The following is a 17,621-nucleotide window of genomic DNA, read 5'->3' on the forward strand; positions in this document are numbered from 1 at the left end:
ACGGGGCCAATCCATGCGAAGATTCTGGGTCCTTTTTGGCCAATAGAAATACGACGTCAACTGCATTCGTTTGGATTCCTTGCGCCATCTAATGTACGTAAAACGCAGCCGAAGATCGGCTGGAAAATTTGATGATGATCTTATAGTTTGTTGCGATCGATGACCATCCACCGTTCCATTTCGGGGCCCACAGGCCCCGACTCGTATTGCAACTCTTTATGTAGATAAATATACTTATGCACCTACAATGGATATACTGAATAACAGCGGTTGGTAATGCATCTTTCTTTAAATAAATATTTACTTAGATATCCTTATCTTTTATATTACATCATAGATTAAAAGAGTATGTAACATCACTTTGTAGATAGAATGATATTATTTTAAAAATGTAACACGAATTAAAGGATGTAGCGAGCGGTAGGAGTTTTATTTTAACTATAAAACACGATACATTCGAACGACGCGACGCAACGTTGCAAATTCTTTACAGAAAAGAAATGGTAGTATGTGGAATTGTACCCAGGCCTTGATCTAATTTCATCCAATTGCCTGGCCCATTGGGTAGGTCTATTTATAAATTCCATTAATAACAGTCAGATCTAATCATGATCGTTCCAGCCTTTCTCTGGACTTGATAATTTTCGAATTTCTGCGAACCCTCCACAACAGGGTTCTCCTAACTTCTCCCTATCAATTTGGTTGAACGACGCGTCCTGATTAATCGCCCTTTTCGTTTCGAGCTTTCCAAGGAAAATGATTCAGGAAGGAGCGGAACGATGAGAAAGGGAGGACAAGGACTGCTTAGGGTGCAAAAACAAGTTTTAAAAACCCACCAAACCTGTATAGCACTTAATTTCTATTCTTTGACGGAGGGCCGTGAGAGGAAGTGTGCACCTTAGAACTTATTGAATATGCAAGCGCAATCGCACCGCAACATTCGTCGACCAATTTTTAAATAAGCAAAATATATTCTGTAATTAAGCATTAGAGGAGAAGGTGCGAATATGAGGTAGGGTAGAAATATGAGGTACTCGATTCTTAGCAAGACTGTCTTATATTACTACCACATTTTTAAATTTATTATTAAATAATAAAATAAACATATTGTAGGAGACAACAGACGCCTATAACCCTGCTTTTTGGAACTCATGCCGGGGGACCGCCAGCGAGAACAGATTCAATCCCGCTGCCACCTAAAGGTCGCCGACCCGAGCTATGGGTGCCCGCGGATTGCAAAGGCGAATTGTGAATTTAATGCCTATAAGTATAAATATTACGACTGAAAATAATATTCTTATCGTTCATACTGTTCCATAAATATTTGTATCATTCCATTTCCGCTTTGGATTGATTCGAATCTCGATAATAGTCGTTACTTGTTTACGTTTGATATTTATACACGTAGATGTTTGTATATGTAATCAATGACCTGTAATTGCCATTCTAAATCAATTACAGTTTAGATCAGTGAACGGATGTATCAGTCTTAGATCATTAGGGGATCATGGAGTGGTTACGAATTCTGGTATGTCTGTACATTAATGTATCTAAATTCCATTATAAAGAACACAAAATATTAAATATTATTTATTTATTATCTTAGCTTGTCTTCGGTTCCTCCGCTTTCGTCTTAGCGCATTTTTCGATGGATGATTATTTGGATGAGAGATTGAAGCAGACGAAAATTGAAATAGCTAAACTCTACTTTCGTAATGAACCATCAGGTAAAAAGAAATAAAAAGTGATCAATAGATAAAAAAAAATTCAAAATTATTTTATTCTAGTTCAAAGAAAGGTGTACAATGTAAAATGGGATAAATCGTGGCAGCAGGATATAGGTAAAAAACGGCCATTTACAGTGAAAGCATTCAACAAAGTTCTCTTGATCGAAGAAAATCATGTCCTTACATTGTCTTTCGATGAACCTCCGTCGAACCAGACTTTGCCTCAAGAAATAACTTCAACTCGTAACGATAAATCTATAAAATTTGTCAGAGTATGCAAAATAGTACTGTAATTCATTAACCCTTTGCAGTTTAATGTTGTTTATCCAATTTTTAATTAGACTGCAAAGGGTTAAATAAACTTTCCATCGGCTCGTTTATACAATCTTAATTAACACCTGACAGAGCATCGTCTGGAAGAGCGTGCTTTATCTCTTAATTTGCTACGAAACTGGATCATGCAGCTTGTACACGGGAACGGATAATCTGCAGCTAACAATACGACATCGACAGTCGATTCAGCATAAAGGATACCCCATGGATGCTAGCTTCTTCGTTCGCGCGAATCGTCTTTATCTCGTGGTGGCTAATAATTCTGGCAAATTTGCTGTGCCCTCTTTGTAAGTTCAAATAGCAAACCGTACCATCGAATAAATGTATTGCATAGGAAAGAAATTTTCTGCACAGAATATATCACTGGAGAGGCACGTACATGGACGTAGAGGTGGAAGTAATAACCATTGCCGCGGTATCGGTCACCACGTTCAAGCACAAGCAATCGACGATCTTAGTATTCGCACAGAACGACATGACTGTACCCGATATTGGTTCCATGGTGTACAAATTTAAAGAAATCAGCCTCGATAGAATACAATTCTTGTCGACTTTAAATCCAGTCTCTGTTCATCATTATAATCATGCTGGTTTCGATTTCATTTTCTTCATGAATGGACGTAGTCCAAGTAGCTTGTTCTGGTGGGACGGTTCGTTTTTTAATTATTCTTTTGTTCGTTATTGCTGATCTTCATTACCTACCGAAGTTATTCTTTCAGGACACGAACTGTTGAACTGGGAGCAAATACTGGAAATCAAGGCATCCAGTTTGTTCCATGTTTTGAACATCAAAGATGATACTTTCTTTTTCGTTGGTCATAATGTAAGGATACATTTTTCAATCAATCGTAGCATTTTATTCTTCAATTATTAATTCCATTTCAGAACACGTTACAATTATACAAATTTGAAAATGCATCGGATCGCAATCTGCTGAGCTCCATGAAGCTACCCAATGAAAGAAAAATCATCGACGTACAAATTCAAGCGAAGAAATCCACGATAACCATGATGCTGGTCATCATGAATGAAGATAACACTTATATCATAGAATCATGGGAGTTACGCGTTGAAGAAATTCCTTCAGGTTCAATTATCCTATTTAAAATGAATCAATTATTCCATCGCCTATAACTTTGGAAATTATTTTCAGATTATTCGATAAAGGAGAGCGACATACTGTCGGAACATTTGGCAGAGTTGGTTGAAACATTGCAACAAAGAACGTTGCTTATAGAAAAAGCTGAATCCTCCTGGCCTTCTTTATTTCCAGCGGACAAAAATTTAACAATAACAGAACCACTGATCTTACCATCATTGAAGCTTGATTTTGGAACTGTAGAAAACATCGACGTCTTCGCTGCAGAAGATGTAATTACACCTGATGAACTTCGGAAAAAATTAGATGTTCTTATTCACGATGTTAATGATACTTTAGCAGCATCGAAAAATCTTTTGATATCAAATAACACGAATCTGTTAAACGGAGACATCCTCATCGATGGTGATGCATTTATTGAATCGCTGCAAATTGATAAGATGAATGTAGATTATTTAAACGGTATTGATATGAATTCTAAGGATATCGTTAATTCGAATAAAACTCAGGAATCTTTGCGCGGACAGAATATCGTTGTAGATAACGTCGAAATTGACAGTATTTGCGGGATTCCATTTCAATGTACGTTTCACGTAATTTTGAACCCTTTCGCTGCTACGCGAATTTTTGAACTTGCACCAGTGGGCCACAAATTTCGTATTACAAATTTTACAATGGCAAAGAACTGCGAAATGTATTAAAATAACGGTATAATCTTGCCAATAACATATTTTTCTTAGTGGCCAAATGGCCCAAATGAAAAGCCAGGTCCCATGGGACCACCGTGGCAGCGAAAGGGTTAAATGAATCTTGGTGTAGAAATATTATATTGAATATATATGAGATTATTTTAGATTGGGCATTAAATGATGACACGTCGAGAACGGTGGTAGATAGAGCACCGAATAACATTGAATTTTCAAATGATACAATATTCTTATATTCGAACGTCTCAATGGAAAGCTTGAACTTGAAAACATTGAATGATATTGATATCGATGAATTTTTCAGCGAGTTATTTGTTATTAATAAAAATCAGAAGATCAAAGGTAGATTTTCTAAACTTGTATACCTTTGCCCCTGTTTAATTCAGGTGAATTGTTTTAAATAAAATCTTTCAGGGAATGTTATCTACAACGATGTGTTACAAATTCAGAATCTTACGATGGAAACGTTGAATGGAGAACCATTTGAGAATTACATGACTACAAGCACCGATCAAAATTTCGATTCTTTCATAATAAAATCGCTGAAGGTCGACGATTTGTACGCGGATTCGATAAACGACGTTCCAATTTCAGAAGCAGCTCGAATTTCCACCGAAGCTGTAATCAAAGGTATATCAAATTCTTGAATAGAAAAATTACATAGAATTGTTCGTGGAAATAAAAAGAGATCGAGATTGTAATTGTAATTATATTAATTATCCAACGATAAATTGTTGTCTCACAGGTGCAGTGAAAATTGCGAGGCTACATGTCACCGACAAACTGACCGCAGATTTACCCTTTGAATTAACAAAATCTCAGCCACATCAAATTTACTCCAACGTTACCGTTTATGGTAACGTGAACATTGGAACTCTGGACATGGACAAATATGCAGTAATATTTTTAAACAACGAAAAATTAAACCTGAACAATATCTTCGAAACATTCTGGACGAAATCAACCGATCAAACCTTTGAAAACAGCGTCACATTTGAGAATAATTTGATCATCGATCGTTTGCAAACCAAGTATTTGAATGGATTCTTAGAGAATGAATTTTTCTACACGAATGCAACAACCATTCCAGAGAGTTTCAAGAGTCTACATTTTGAAAATGTTTATATAGACGACATGTTCTTCACAAAAGAAGAAAATAACAGCTTCTTTGATATTGCCCCTGAATCACTGACTATTCAGGATAAATTATATCTGAAACACTTGCATACAAATCAGCTGTTCACTCAAGTTTACAATAATCTTTCTGTAACTGATATAATGAACGGAAAACCGTCTGTGTTTCCGGAAAACATGCATTTTTCTACCGTCCGAGCGAAACGGGTCAACATACTACAGGGGCTTGAGTTACTTTTTCTCAACGACACGGACACTGTTACCTTCTTAGGAGGTGCAAGGAGCTCTGAGGAAGATCAGAAAGAAAAATTTATAAAGACACTGGAATTTCATGTTGAAAATCTTAACGTTGATAGAATTAACGATATTGATATGAAGAAACTTTTGTCATTGAAGAACATGAAGATTTCTGATTTAAGAAACTTGATAATAGATGGTGATCTTACGGTGAAAGGTGATTTAAAAATTGATCGAATATATAACGAATCAGCAGCAACTTATCTGCGAAACATGGTTACAAAAGATATCGTGTTTTATAGAAATTTAACACTCGATGAATTGATTGTGCAGAATGCTACATTGGAATTTTTGCACGGTAACAATTTAAATAATCTTTTCGATGATATTCTGTTAAAATCCAGAAAACAAGTTGTACCTGGAAAATTCTCTTTCTACAAGATCGCTACGAAGAATATTGATAGTAAATTTATTAATGATAAAGACACTTCTGAATTGAAGTGGATCGATGATCCTTTGTTTCTAGTAGGAAACGTCACATTTGAAAATTTGTTCGTAGAAGGAGACGTTGTGACGAAGATATTAAATGGTCGTGATGTTAATGAGGTAACGTTTTAAAATAACGTGAAGCAATACAGGGTGAGTCAGATAAAGTGTTACAAACTATTATCCTGGAAACTTTCGTTTAATTTATAAAAAAAAATTAGGGCTGCTATAGTTTCCGAGATAATAATTTGTAACAGTTTGTCTGATTCACCCTGTATACTAATATAGTACCACTAAATTTTTCTAATTATAAATATATTGTTTCAGCTGTACAACAACCTGTTGAACCTATCAGTTCTAAACATCAACAACTTGCAAGTATATGGAAATATTACTTGGAGCAACTCGTCCATGAACCCTTCTTCTTTGACGTTCTTCTTGAAAAATGCAATGACTAAAACTTCTAATCAATCTATATTAGGAGATATCGTTTTCGAAAACGATGTGTCAGCGTCAAAAGTAAAAGGAGAGTATAAAGCATTCGATGAAATACGCGACATCGTGGCAGACACAGTGATAGATGATGGAGAGATTATTCGAGTAGCTGGACAGAAGGTTTTTAAACAGAACCTTATTACCGATAGTTTACTGGTAACAGATGACGTCAGTATTCCCATGATTAACAACATCAGTATTTTGAAATTTAATAATTCTGTGGTGAGGAAGGATCAGAATGAAACGATAACCATGCCCATAAATTTTCTTCATGAGGTCGCGATTAAAGAAGTACTTGCTAATGACACAAAGGTTCATGATGCACCTTTGGAAGGATTAGTCTTAGCGACGGATATGTTACCCAAGGTTACGTTCAAAAATCTTGTTGTACTTAAGGATGTATATTTGAAGAATCTAGATGGAGTATATTTTGATAAATTCATGAAGAATCGTATAACTACCGATGGAGATCATGACATATTTGTTGATGTGCAGTTTAATAGCATCGTTGAAATAACTGGTATCTACAAATTACAAATTGCAAGCTGTATGCAACCATCTTTGCACTGCTATAAAATGTAATGCTACCTCTACACGTTGGACCAACTAGGTCTTACAAATCAATGATCATGGCAAAAATTGGTCTTAAAAAACGAGCACATTGGCCCAACGTATAGAGGTAGCATAAAATATAATATATTTAAATCTAATTTATAAATCTTAGGAAATACAAATGTGACGCGAATAAACGGAATAGATCCTTCCAACCTGGTCCTCGATGGAATGGAGGAAGCACAACTTATATCCAATTCAAAAATCTTTGAGGAAGATGTCGTGGTGCATGGTAACATTTATACAGAATCTATCAATAATGTGGATATATCCTTGGCTTATTCGAATGGCATACAAACCGACGAAGACGTTGAAATAACTGGAGATTTAGTAAGACAATTTTTCTCTTTTTTAAATTAAATAGAATCTCTGGTATAAATTATCCAAATTTTCAGATTTTAAAGTCCCCTGTTAAGGTTCCACAAAACGTATTCGTTTCAAAATTAATAAACGGAATTAATTTATATACCGTTCTCGATGACGTGGAAGAAGACAGCCGGAAAAGCTTGCAAATGTTCACGCGAAATGAAACCATAAGGGAAGAGAGCATTCGAGACTCTACACTGATTACTTCAACTCTGAGAAACATTTTCTCGTACATAGAGGAAGAGGAACAGTTGAAAATTCAAGTGCCAAATATTAAGAAAATTGACGTTATTAATTACGAAGAAATAACGAAAATTAATATGTTCGGAGAGAAAGAAGGATCCGCCTGTGGACTCCCTGACGATTGCCCCTGTCCCACGGAATACATAGCTGAACTTACTAAAGAAGATTGTCGTATTCGAAAAATGAATGGTACTAGAATTGTACGAAATTACCACGAACGGAATAACATATTTGGTGTAAACATAATAACGAATGTAATATCAAGTAGTCGAGAATGTGTTTCAAACAGAAGCGAGGATGAATTCGTCACGATTTCATGGATGAAGTCTGGCTTGGTTGAAACGGGAGATGTCGTAGCTAAGGTTACAGAAATATCTCCTCAGATTCATGGACTGATAAAGGATGCAGAGGTTTTCATGGCACACGATAGTATGTAAATGAAATTTCACTCTAATTTTAATGGAAACGACGAATTTCAAGAAAATGGTTTATCAAATGTTTATTAATTTTAGATACAGCTTTTGTAGTGCTAGCAATCTATTATAATACCTTGCTCGCCACGCATCGTACAAATTCCCTGATCTATAAAATTGATTTCGAGAAGAATCTTCTGTTATTGCATCAAGAACTATACACTGATGGTGCCTGGGCTATTGAAATTTTTCGAATAGATCATCATACGTATGTACTTTTGGGTTGCTTTGGGGATTCTGAAACATCTGTTCTATATAAATTAGACGCACCTACTTACGAAGTAATTTTCTTTCTAATTAAGTATATATTAAAAAAATATATGTCAATAGTAACATACATATTATCTTTTAGTTTATAATGGTGAGAGCATTCGGAGGTAAAACACGCAATGTAAAAAGTCTACATCAAGAAAAGGATCACTTCATTCTATTGGACGAATACGATACGAATGCGTTAAACATCTTTCACTATGATTCAGAATTTGATAACTTTTACGATTATCAAAGTCTCTTTCACGATTCGCGGGTTGAAGGAATAGAATGTTTCTACTCGGATGGTAAGAATAACTGAGTCGATATTACAGTAAACTAGCAACTTTGATAAGTTATTAAAAAAAATATTAATAAGTTATTAAATTTGTTTTCTTTTTAGAATATGGTCAAAGTGATTCTTTCGTTATCGTCACAACAGAAAACGATCAGTTATATATTTACGAGTACATGTTTGCTCAAAAGTTTCAAATGAAAGTATATCATCAAATAGATGATTTACAAACGATGGTACCGTTTGATTATTTAGGAAATTATTATGTTTTTGCTGGTACAAGTAAAAACAGCACTATATTGAGAATTATACAACAGGGACCGCATTAAAATTCCAATAAGATATATTTATCTGTTCATCAGATAAGGCATATTCTACTTTTCTGTTAGGAATTAGTATTTGTTGTTACAAGATGGATCAACTCATATTTTATTTATTCGTTTTTTATTGCACATACAAAAAGAAAATGACTTTCTCTCGATCGAATGTTTATTTGTAAAGCAATATAATACATACATATATTATGCATAAAATCGTACAAATCAAGTTGAAACGTATGTATTGATACTATAAAACTGTACTCAGAAAGTGAATCATTAATTATTATATTTATTGCATTCAAGTTATAACTAATAAATAATAGTTCCATAAATAAAGTTACACCGATTTGAACGATTCTATTTAGTATCGGGTAAATTGCGTCAGCGCAGTTCCGATGGAACGATTGCAGTTTAATTTGTTCATTATTCCGAAGAAAATTCAAGAAACGAATAGATGATATAAAATTATCACGTAAAAATATCGGTAATTAAATCTTGTGATTGTAAGTATTTTGAGGTGTGCGTAATATATCGTTGTATTAAATCTGTATAGCCGAGAATACACGAAGCTCGAAGGTTTTACTTCTTCACGAAGTGGACAGAAGTGGAAGCCATTGAAATACACTGAATCCTCCGTCATTATTACACGGCACTACATAAAAGTTTCAAGGTATAATCAATCACGAAAAGCGTCTTTTTTTACACGAAATCATTACAGTCGTGACCAACGTGGAGATTTAAAATAAAACTGTCAGTGTATCATTCTGTGTAGTTGAACAGTTTCTGTTCTTCTTGAATTATTTACGAGAGATATTTTATTTAATATATACTTGTGTATAGTTTAAGATATTCAATATAACCTGGGTATTGAAACATTTTTGTCGATTTAAAACAATTCAAATGTAGTTGATAAAGTTTATTCACTCCTTGTTTCATCCGGCATGTTTTGTTGGTTATGTCAGTTTATGGTGAATTGGCGTAATGAAAGATTTCATCATTTATGAACACAATCTTCATCGTGTTATTAAAAATTCTTTCATTATAATAACTATCATTTTTATATTGTAATTAATGCGTTTTATTATCTAAAAGAATTATGATCAAAATTCCATTTTGAGGTTATGACACGTATAAAAAAAATTTGTGTTACTGAACATTATTAAAATCTGTATTTATGTAAATTTCATACTTATAATGGTATTAATTAATAATCTATCTCATTTGCAGAGACATTGCGACTCTTTTAAGACAGTGATGGCTGTCAAAGGGCTAGTTGCAGCAATTGTTCAGTTTTTAACCCAGCAGTTAAAGGATGGTGATATTACAGCAGATTCTCGGGAGAGTCTTGAAGTGGCAATACAGTGTTTAGAGAGTGCTTATAATGTCCAAGCATCTGATGCTCCCGGAAATTTGAATTTATACGAAGTATATAAGTCTGCTATAGAAAATGCGAAACCTCAGGTTCCAGAAGCTACTCCTGAAGCAAAAGCTGAAGCTGAGAGATTAAAGAATGAAGGAAATGCTCTCATGAAAGCTGAAAAACACCATGAAGCACTTGCTAATTATACAAAGTATATATTTTATATTTAATTGTAAGATATATATGATTATAATTTACTGATGTAATTTTTCTAGAGCTATTCAATTAGATGGCCGTAATGCTGTATATTATTGTAACCGTGCTGCAGCATATAGTAAAATTGGCAATCACCAGCAAGCAATTAAAGATTGTCATAATGCACTGTCTATTGATCCTTTTTACAGTAAAGCATATGGTCGATTAGGTTTAGCATACTCTAGCTTGGACAGACATAAAGAAGCTAAAGAAAGCTATCAAAAAGCTTTGAACATGGAACCTGATAATGAAAGCTATAAAAATAATTTACAAGTAGCAGAAGAAAAACTGGCTCAGCAAGGCATGAGCAATATGGGATTGGGTGGAGGTGTGTTTCCAGGTATGGATTTTAGTTCGCTTTTGAGTAATCCTGCTCTTATGAATATAGTACGTCAAATGTTGTCTGATCAAGCCCTTCAAAACATGGTGGGCAATTTCATAAGCGAGAATGCAGAGCAAGGAGTGCGCATGGATGCCCTTTTGGAAGCGTGAGTATTGTTTATAATCCATAAAATTCTGCTACGTAATAATATATGAACATATATTTAAAAATTTTGTAGTGGTCATCAATTTGCACATCAGTTGCAAAATACTAACCCCGAGTTGATCGAATCTTTAAGACGGCAAATGGGAGGCAATCCGAATGACCCTGATCCACCACAGCAAAATTAAACAATCTGTGATTGAGTAATGTTATCAAAATTTGAAAAAAAAAAGTGAAACAATTGAAATACAACTTTAATTCAAATATACAATAGTTATGGGACAGTGTTTACCGCTTTTTTTTATAACTGTGACTCAAATTAATTTGAAGTATCACTGTCTTAAAATTATATTCATATATAAATATATAAACTATAGAAATTTTCCTATAATTTAATTATGAAATAAGATATATAACAACTTGTTCTTTTGACTATGTTGGCATTATTTGATATGCGAAAATCAAGTGATAAATATCAGAACATGGGGAATATTTTGCGAATAGAATATTTGAATGTATATTTACTGCTGTTGCTTATGTCATCAATCTATTTCACTCCCTATTGAGTTGTACAGTCTAACATGCATCTGCTTACTTTAACAATTATTTCTGTATGATAAAATATATGCTAAAATCATGTATTGAAAAATCAAGAAATTAAAGAAAGACTTGCGTTTTTTATCAAATACTTTAATATATTTTATAATATATAGATATTTGATTTTTTAAATTAGTTATAAAAATTTATGAAAACCAGAATATACTTAAATACTTGTTATATTATTTGTATGATGGAATATGTATACAATTAAAAAAAGAAATGTTTTACACAACAAATTAACTCGTTACAAATTTGTAAAATTTTGGGACTTATGTTATTTGCTTTATAAATGAAAATACATCAATCTGGCGTGAGTAAAACAATATCATTTTTATTTGGCACGTACGAAGCGTACGTATAAATACATATTGTTATATTTAATACTACAATTTATTTTATATGTATATACATAATAACAATATCATACTCCTTGTTTTGTCGACTAAATTAAATTTTTTAGTGTTTACAATTAGCGTATAATGGGCTCAACCGTAGGAGTGTTGGCTACGAACAAACCACTGAGCATTAATAATTCTTAAAGTTTTTTATTAATAATTCAAAAATTAAGTCTTAATAAGCATTTTGGTAAAGGAGAAAGTTGTTTAAAATCACCCCAGCTACCACCCTCTCAAAGGATTTTACCTGTAGCCAAACACCTGTACAGTATATTTATAACAAACTATATACATATCTACAATTTGTTGTATTTACATTTTTCAAACCGGAAGGTATTGTTTATGTTATCAACAAAGAGATAATTACGATGACAGTTGAGAAAATTTCGAATATTTTTCATTAAAAAATGAGTAGTTTTTCGTTCGTTTCGCGGTCACGATTAATATTACGATTTCCTCGTACTACATACCGGGGGTATTAAGAGACGAAGCTGCGATGCAGCATTATTTACATATTTTTCAACCCTTTTCGTCATCCACCCACAAATACATTTGAGCAACATGATGCGTGCGCAAAGTCCCTCCACAGGTTTGTGACGTGCGCGGGTGGCGCATGATTCGCCGGTTTCAGAGTACCACTCAGGAATGTATCGTTCAATGGTAAATGAATTAAAATTATTCCTTTCTTAAAAAAACGTCAATACAGTAAAATTATTTCTTTCGATGATTAAAAGTTCAATATAGTTCTACCAATATCAATTAACGAAATGATGTACTAATGTCCAGCTGTATTTCCATTTCTTTTGATATTCAGTTTTACACATTCATGATCTTTTTTTATATAATGTATAAATTTTATGTCATATATACTATTCGACGATTACAATTAATATAAAGCAATAAAAGGAATGGAAAATGTATTGAAAAATTGAAACTATTTGATACATTTGTAAGGGAGTTTCCAAAGTATTGCTACGATCCTGAGTGTAATGCTCCCCCCCCCCCCTCCCCCCACTAATCGATTGTCGCACACTCAACAGATTGAGGTGTGGCCATCGAGGGCAGCCATCTTCTTGACTTTCTGTTGCTTAACATTTCAGGTAAATACGCAATTATTTCTTAAGTAATACTGGTTGGAGTGGTGCGAGGGTGTGCTGTGATGTGTGCCGGGGTTGTTTAAGCGTGCCGTATATCGGTTTGTTAACGGCGGAACCGGGAACTCTGTGTGTCAAGGAGGGAAAAAAAGCTCTCCTCCTCCCGTGATAGAGAGAGGGCCGAAGGAGTGCCATGCGTTACGAATCTACAATATCTTCGCATGACGACCGTTTAGTTCAACATACAAGAAGCCACAAGCGGTCTGCTGCGGCTGAATCCTATCACTGATTTGGGACTGTTCGTACAAGTTCAAATACAAGTTGGGTTTTAGTTCAGTATGTAAATCGTCCCCCAGACTTTAGACCCCTGCGTCGCTATCCTGTCGTACCCCTAGCGCCCCCCACAGGCTATCCCTCTCAGGCTCTCCCCCCCCGCACTCTTACTCCGTTACGCGGCAATGCACTTCCGGCTGTGCAAAATTCGGCAAAAAGGTTCGGCTCTCTATCTGGAAACCTAAGCAAAAATCTGTGTCACGGCTTCTGTCTTGACATTCCTTCGTTGCCGTTTGCCCCGCTAATCGACGTCTCGGATCTGCGATAAACAAAAGGTCGGTACGTTTAATACCGTAAAATTTCGAGTTTCCATCCATCCGACAAGTATTCCCGTATTTTTTACTTGCGCTTTCGTTTTTCACCTAACGGGGTGATTTCATCGGAATTTCCGTTCGCTAATAAAAATACCAAACAAACATACGTCGATTTTCGGTTAACAATTGACCTCTGTATACTTAGAATATATGTGGAGATTTTAACATTTCAAATAGGTATTCATTTATTTTTAATTTGAATCAGTTTTCGATAATGTAATTTTGTAAGATAATAAGGTAAAATATTGTATTCCTGTACGATCAGTACTTTTTGCAGGAATTATATTGTCACAATGTTAACACGTAACTCTCCTCACTTAACTGAAACGTACAGTCTATTTCTTTCATTTGCAATGCTTTCGCATATTAGAAAATATTTGATGCTAACATTCTTGCTTTTGCGCAGTCTTACAAGTGCTTTTAATTTCTTTTGTACAAGATAATAAATAAATTATTTATGCTTTTGGATTATATAAAAATTTCTAAGCTAAACTTGCTTTATACGTTGATAGTTATTATCTGTGTATAATATAAGTACCTAAATGACTAACAAATAACCAAACTTAGATAAATAAGGTATTATTTTAAAGCTCTAATGCCAGCATATCTTATGATGTATATTTTTGGTGTTATATATATCATACATAATCATATATACTATAAAGTATTTCACCTATAATAGTAATTTTATAGAGCATCTTATTCATGAACATTATGGATGTACTACCCGTTGTCTATTTAATTTCTGTTTTCCAAATATCATTTTTTGATGGATACACATGTTTCTTAATAGTGCATGTTTAATACAAACAACTATCAATCTTATATGTTTATGCATGTTTTTTGGAGACATCATTGTTTTGTTCCAAGGCATAAGGTATAGTCTCCCATATAAATTTTAAAATATTACCAAAAGAGTTAATATACCAATATGTGAGTATACCTCTTGATCTAAATAGATTTGTTTAAATATATTCTAACAACTTCAAAATATATCTTTCTCTACTGTTAAAAGATACAAACCATTTTTTTTTCTTTTGTTTTTAATGTAGAATTATTAAATAAAGGCTTTACCTTATGCCCTTGAAAAATTCTTAAAACTTTGATTTTAATGCGTACATGAAGTTATTACGATAACACTATGATAACATTAAATCCATATTATGTTTAGTCTTCAATTTTGCAAAGTCTTGTAGTATACGTATTTTCAAATATCGGAAGGAAAGAGTTATGAATCAAAATTACAAATACGTCGTATATAAATGATCATAGATTGTATTAATACTTTTACAGATGTTATAAGTACTATAACTATAATAGAAACGAGATACATGCATATCTTATACTTATATCTGTGCGGTACATGCAATTATCTCGCAACCTTCTATCCATTCTAACATGTAAAATGTCCACTTATAAACAGAGAAGCCGAAAGAAAGACTAAAAACATGGGATGCAATACGGGCCGATGCCTCGGTCCAGACGATACGGGGTACCCTGGATCAGGTACGACCCAATCAATATCCTTTAAATCTTCAGCCCTCGTAGGTCGCTTTCTAAATAGTACTGAAGTAGACATCAGTTCATAGAAAAAGAAAAATTTTTTACCTATCCACTATATATAAGTAGTTAGCAGTAATGAAATTAGACACAATTTTTAGTAAAGTTAAGTAAACATGAGGGCTCTAAGAAGTGTATGTTGCTATACATATATGTAATGCTAGTACCAATTTAGTACTATGTTTAAAAATAAATCAGTGCAGTATTTTTAGGTAATAAATCTTCATATCCTACGAGGTTTGAATTCGAGTCATTGTTTATGGCATTATCAGAAAGCAAATCTAATTGAACAGTTTCAAAAGATTACCCTGACTTCTTCTTAACTCTATCCTGAAGAATGCTTTTTCTCTGTCTTTTTCATTGTTTCATTTCTATTTCCACATTTGCACCCAGTTTTATCCATTTAAAATTGCTTTTTTACTCATTTATGCCTCTTATCAGGTTGCAGGAAAAGTAGTTTCATTTAACAGTGATATTGATTCCATCTTTTTAACATTCCTTGTTTTTTTTCTCATTTAGTTGTTTGACTATCTTATGTGTATTACATGCTCATTCATTGCATGCTCTTAATTAAACTAATTTTAAATGGTGTTTTCCAAAAAATGTTATTTCAGTTGATTTATATCTGTATTTGAACAGTTTTTCAAGATGCTATTTGCATCTATGCGCTGCATGAAAATGCAGTTTAGAAATCTTTAATATGCAAAGTATGAGTTTCACATTAGTATTTATGGTTTAAGATGTATATGTACATACACAAGTGTATACGTACATAGGATAAAAATATTAGATATTAGACGCGCATTTTTTATTATTTTACTCATATGTTACATGTAAAAGTTGAGTACATATACTTTGTACATATTGATCTAGCCATCATTGGCAAGAAATATAGAAATGATCAAAATTTTATAAACTTAATTTAGTGTAAATAAATTATTTTTAAATAGGTAAGTTATTGTGAGAGTATTAAAACAGATAATCAGTAATTTATACGAATTTGTTGAAATATCTACAAATTTATAAATTACACAAATTAAAATTGATGACTAATTTATAACAATTGTGTATTTCTTGCTTTTGCATATATATATTGTATGTTTTAAATATTAAAACGATATGCATACAGTTACATATTCAAGTGATAGAAAATACAATAATAATAATTAAGAATATAATTATTTATATTTTAGAATTCATGGCAGCCATTAGGAAGAAATTGGTTATCGTGGGTGATGGTGCTTGTGGTAAAACATGCTTACTCATAGTCTTCAGCAAAGACCAATTTCCTGAAGTGTATGTACCTACGGTATTTGAAAATTATGTTGCGGACATCGAGGTCGATGGGAAGCAGGTATGTTTTAAAAAAGAAAACAAAAAAGTTGTTTCAATATATTGTATTAAATATTAATCAATATAATACATTTTGTAACAGGTGGAATTGGCTCTTTGGGACACAGCTGGACAAGAAGATTACGATAGGTTGCGTCCGCTGTCGTATCCTGACACAGACGTAATTCTAATGTGCTTCTCCATCGACAGTCCCGATTCCTTGGAGAACATTCCCGAGAAGTGGACACCGGAGGTGAAGCACTTTTGCCCAAATGTGCCCATTATCCTTGTTGGAAACAAAAAAGACTTGCGCAATGATCCTAATACTATCAAGGAACTTAGCAAGATGAAACAAGAACCAGTAAAACCAGAAGAAGGTAGAGCTATGGCTGAAAAAATCAACGCGTTTGCTTATCTTGAATGTTCCGCTAAGAGTAAGGAGGGTATTAGGGAAGTATTTGAAACAGCCACCCGGGCAGCACTACAAGTAAGTATTGTTCAATACAGGTTTCACTATTATTAAAATAAAACCAGCCAAACGTTATTATAAAAATTATGTGAGTTTGTAGGTAAAAAAGAAGAAGAAGGGAAGATGTTGGCTCTTATAATTCGTGAAATTGTTATACTGGAGGCCCCCAGCGAAAACCATAATATAATAACAACTTATCCTGAATTATTTTACATAATAAAACAAATCTATGAAAAAGTAAAACACAAAATGCGCCCGCAATATATATACTGTCATCGATGAAACTGGAGACTTAAAAAAAAAAAAAGGAAACGTTGACTAAATTCAATACAAGTATATGTGCTATATATGTGAAACCATAATGTATATTGTAATGACTTCTTGATTGTATTTTTTAATGGTAATGAATTGTGCTTCGAGTTTAAAGAATTAAACAATTGTCATACCAACTATTTACGTTTACAGTACATAATTATCTATATCGTTGTAGCAATTATTACTATTATTATTAGTATCTCATTACTATGATATGCATTCTACATCTCTTGTTTTCTTTTTTTTTCTTTTAAATCGTAGTAGCTGTTTATTTTTGATAAAAGTGAAACATGGAAGGAAGGGATGAACGAAGTTGGGGGAATTCGTAACAAA

At 33.4% G+C, this 17,621-nt stretch overlaps 3 protein-coding genes across 19 annotated transcripts; all 3 read left to right on the top strand.

Moving 5' to 3' along the window:
* Positions 1-81: 81 nt before the first annotated feature.
* LOC117600601 (uncharacterized) lies at positions 82-10,086 on the top strand. Of its 11 annotated transcripts, XM_034316214.2 has the most exons (22): positions 82-269; positions 494-564; positions 744-1,012; positions 1,114-1,528; positions 1,607-1,727; positions 1,788-1,999; positions 2,133-2,347; positions 2,415-2,710; positions 2,780-2,883; positions 2,946-3,147; positions 3,214-3,741; positions 4,014-4,208; positions 4,281-4,496; positions 4,612-5,843; positions 6,051-6,738; positions 6,943-7,160; positions 7,226-7,868; positions 7,952-8,193; positions 8,265-8,469; positions 8,565-9,260; positions 9,330-9,446; positions 10,004-10,086. In XM_034316214.2, exons 4-20 carry the CDS (start codon positions 1,508-1,510, stop codon positions 8,783-8,785), a joined length of 5,559 nt encoding a protein of 1,852 aa, XP_034172105.2. In that variant the 5' UTR covers positions 82-269; positions 494-564; positions 744-1,012; positions 1,114-1,507; the 3' UTR covers positions 8,786-9,260; positions 9,330-9,446; positions 10,004-10,086. The 11 variants fall into 11 exon arrangements, with proteins under 11 accessions (XP_034172105.2, XP_034172100.2, XP_034172102.2 ...); XM_034316209.2 differs by having other exon boundaries at positions 82-1,012; positions 1,114-1,263; positions 1,460-1,528; XM_034316211.2 differs by having other exon boundaries at positions 82-564; positions 622-1,012.
* On the top strand, positions 10,031-11,063 carry LOC117600693 (small glutamine-rich tetratricopeptide containing protein). Its single transcript, XM_034316436.1, has 3 exons — positions 10,031-10,347; positions 10,412-10,879; positions 10,952-11,063. Exons 1-3 carry the CDS (start codon positions 10,031-10,033, stop codon positions 11,061-11,063), a joined length of 897 nt encoding a protein of 298 aa, XP_034172327.1.
* A 1,790-nt stretch (positions 11,064-12,853) lies between these two features.
* Rho1 (ras-like GTP-binding protein Rho1) lies at positions 12,854-17,285 on the top strand. Of its 7 annotated transcripts, none has more exons than XM_034316260.2 (5): positions 12,881-12,971; positions 15,036-15,118; positions 16,366-16,526; positions 16,608-16,991; positions 17,074-17,285. In XM_034316260.2, the coding sequence occupies exons 2-5, from the start codon at positions 15,061-15,063 to the stop codon at positions 17,110-17,112; spliced, it is 642 nt and encodes a 213-aa protein (XP_034172151.1). In that variant the 5' UTR covers positions 12,881-12,971; positions 15,036-15,060; the 3' UTR covers positions 17,113-17,285. The 7 variants fall into 7 exon arrangements, with proteins under 7 accessions (XP_034172155.1, XP_034172151.1, XP_034172152.1 ...); XM_034316261.2 differs by lacking the exon at positions 12,881-12,971 and adding an exon at positions 13,053-13,263; XM_034316262.2 differs by lacking the exon at positions 12,881-12,971 and adding an exon at positions 13,403-13,573.
* The last annotated feature ends 336 nt before the right edge of the window (positions 17,286-17,621 follow it).

The sequence above is a fragment of the Osmia lignaria genome, chromosome 16 (genome assembly GCF_051020975.1).
Source record: "Osmia lignaria lignaria isolate PbOS001 chromosome 16, iyOsmLign1, whole genome shotgun sequence".
Classification (NCBI taxonomy): domain Eukaryota; kingdom Metazoa; phylum Arthropoda; class Insecta; order Hymenoptera; family Megachilidae; genus Osmia; species Osmia lignaria.

Coding starts and splice junctions, on each gene's coding strand:
- LOC117600693 (XM_034316436.1), top strand. CDS start 10,031: ATGGCTGTCAAAGGGCTAGTTGCAGCAATTGTTCAGTTTTTAACCCAG. Junction 10,348..10,411: donor GCACTTGCTAATTATACAAA/GTATATATTTTA, acceptor TAATTTTTCTAG/AGCTATTCAATTAGATGGCC. Junction 10,880..10,951: donor ATGGATGCCCTTTTGGAAGC/GTGAGTATTGTT, acceptor AAAATTTTGTAG/TGGTCATCAATTTGCACATC.
- LOC117600601 (XM_034316213.2), top strand. CDS start 1,508: ATGGAGTGGTTACGAATTCTG. Junction 3,742..4,013: donor TTGCGGGATTCCATTTCAAT/GTACGTTTCACG, acceptor AGATTATTTTAG/ATTGGGCATTAAATGATGAC. Junction 8,470..8,564: donor AGAATGTTTCTACTCGGATG/GTAAGAATAACT, acceptor TTTTCTTTTTAG/AATATGGTCAAAGTGATTCT.
- Rho1 (XM_034316260.2), top strand. CDS start 15,061: ATGGGATGCAATACGGGCCGATGCCTCGGTCCAGACGATACGGGGTAC. Junction 15,119..16,365: donor TACGGGGTACCCTGGATCAG/GTACGACCCAAT, acceptor TTTATATTTTAG/AATTCATGGCAGCCATTAGG. Junction 16,992..17,073: donor CCACCCGGGCAGCACTACAA/GTAAGTATTGTT, acceptor GTGAGTTTGTAG/GTAAAAAAGAAGAAGAAGGG.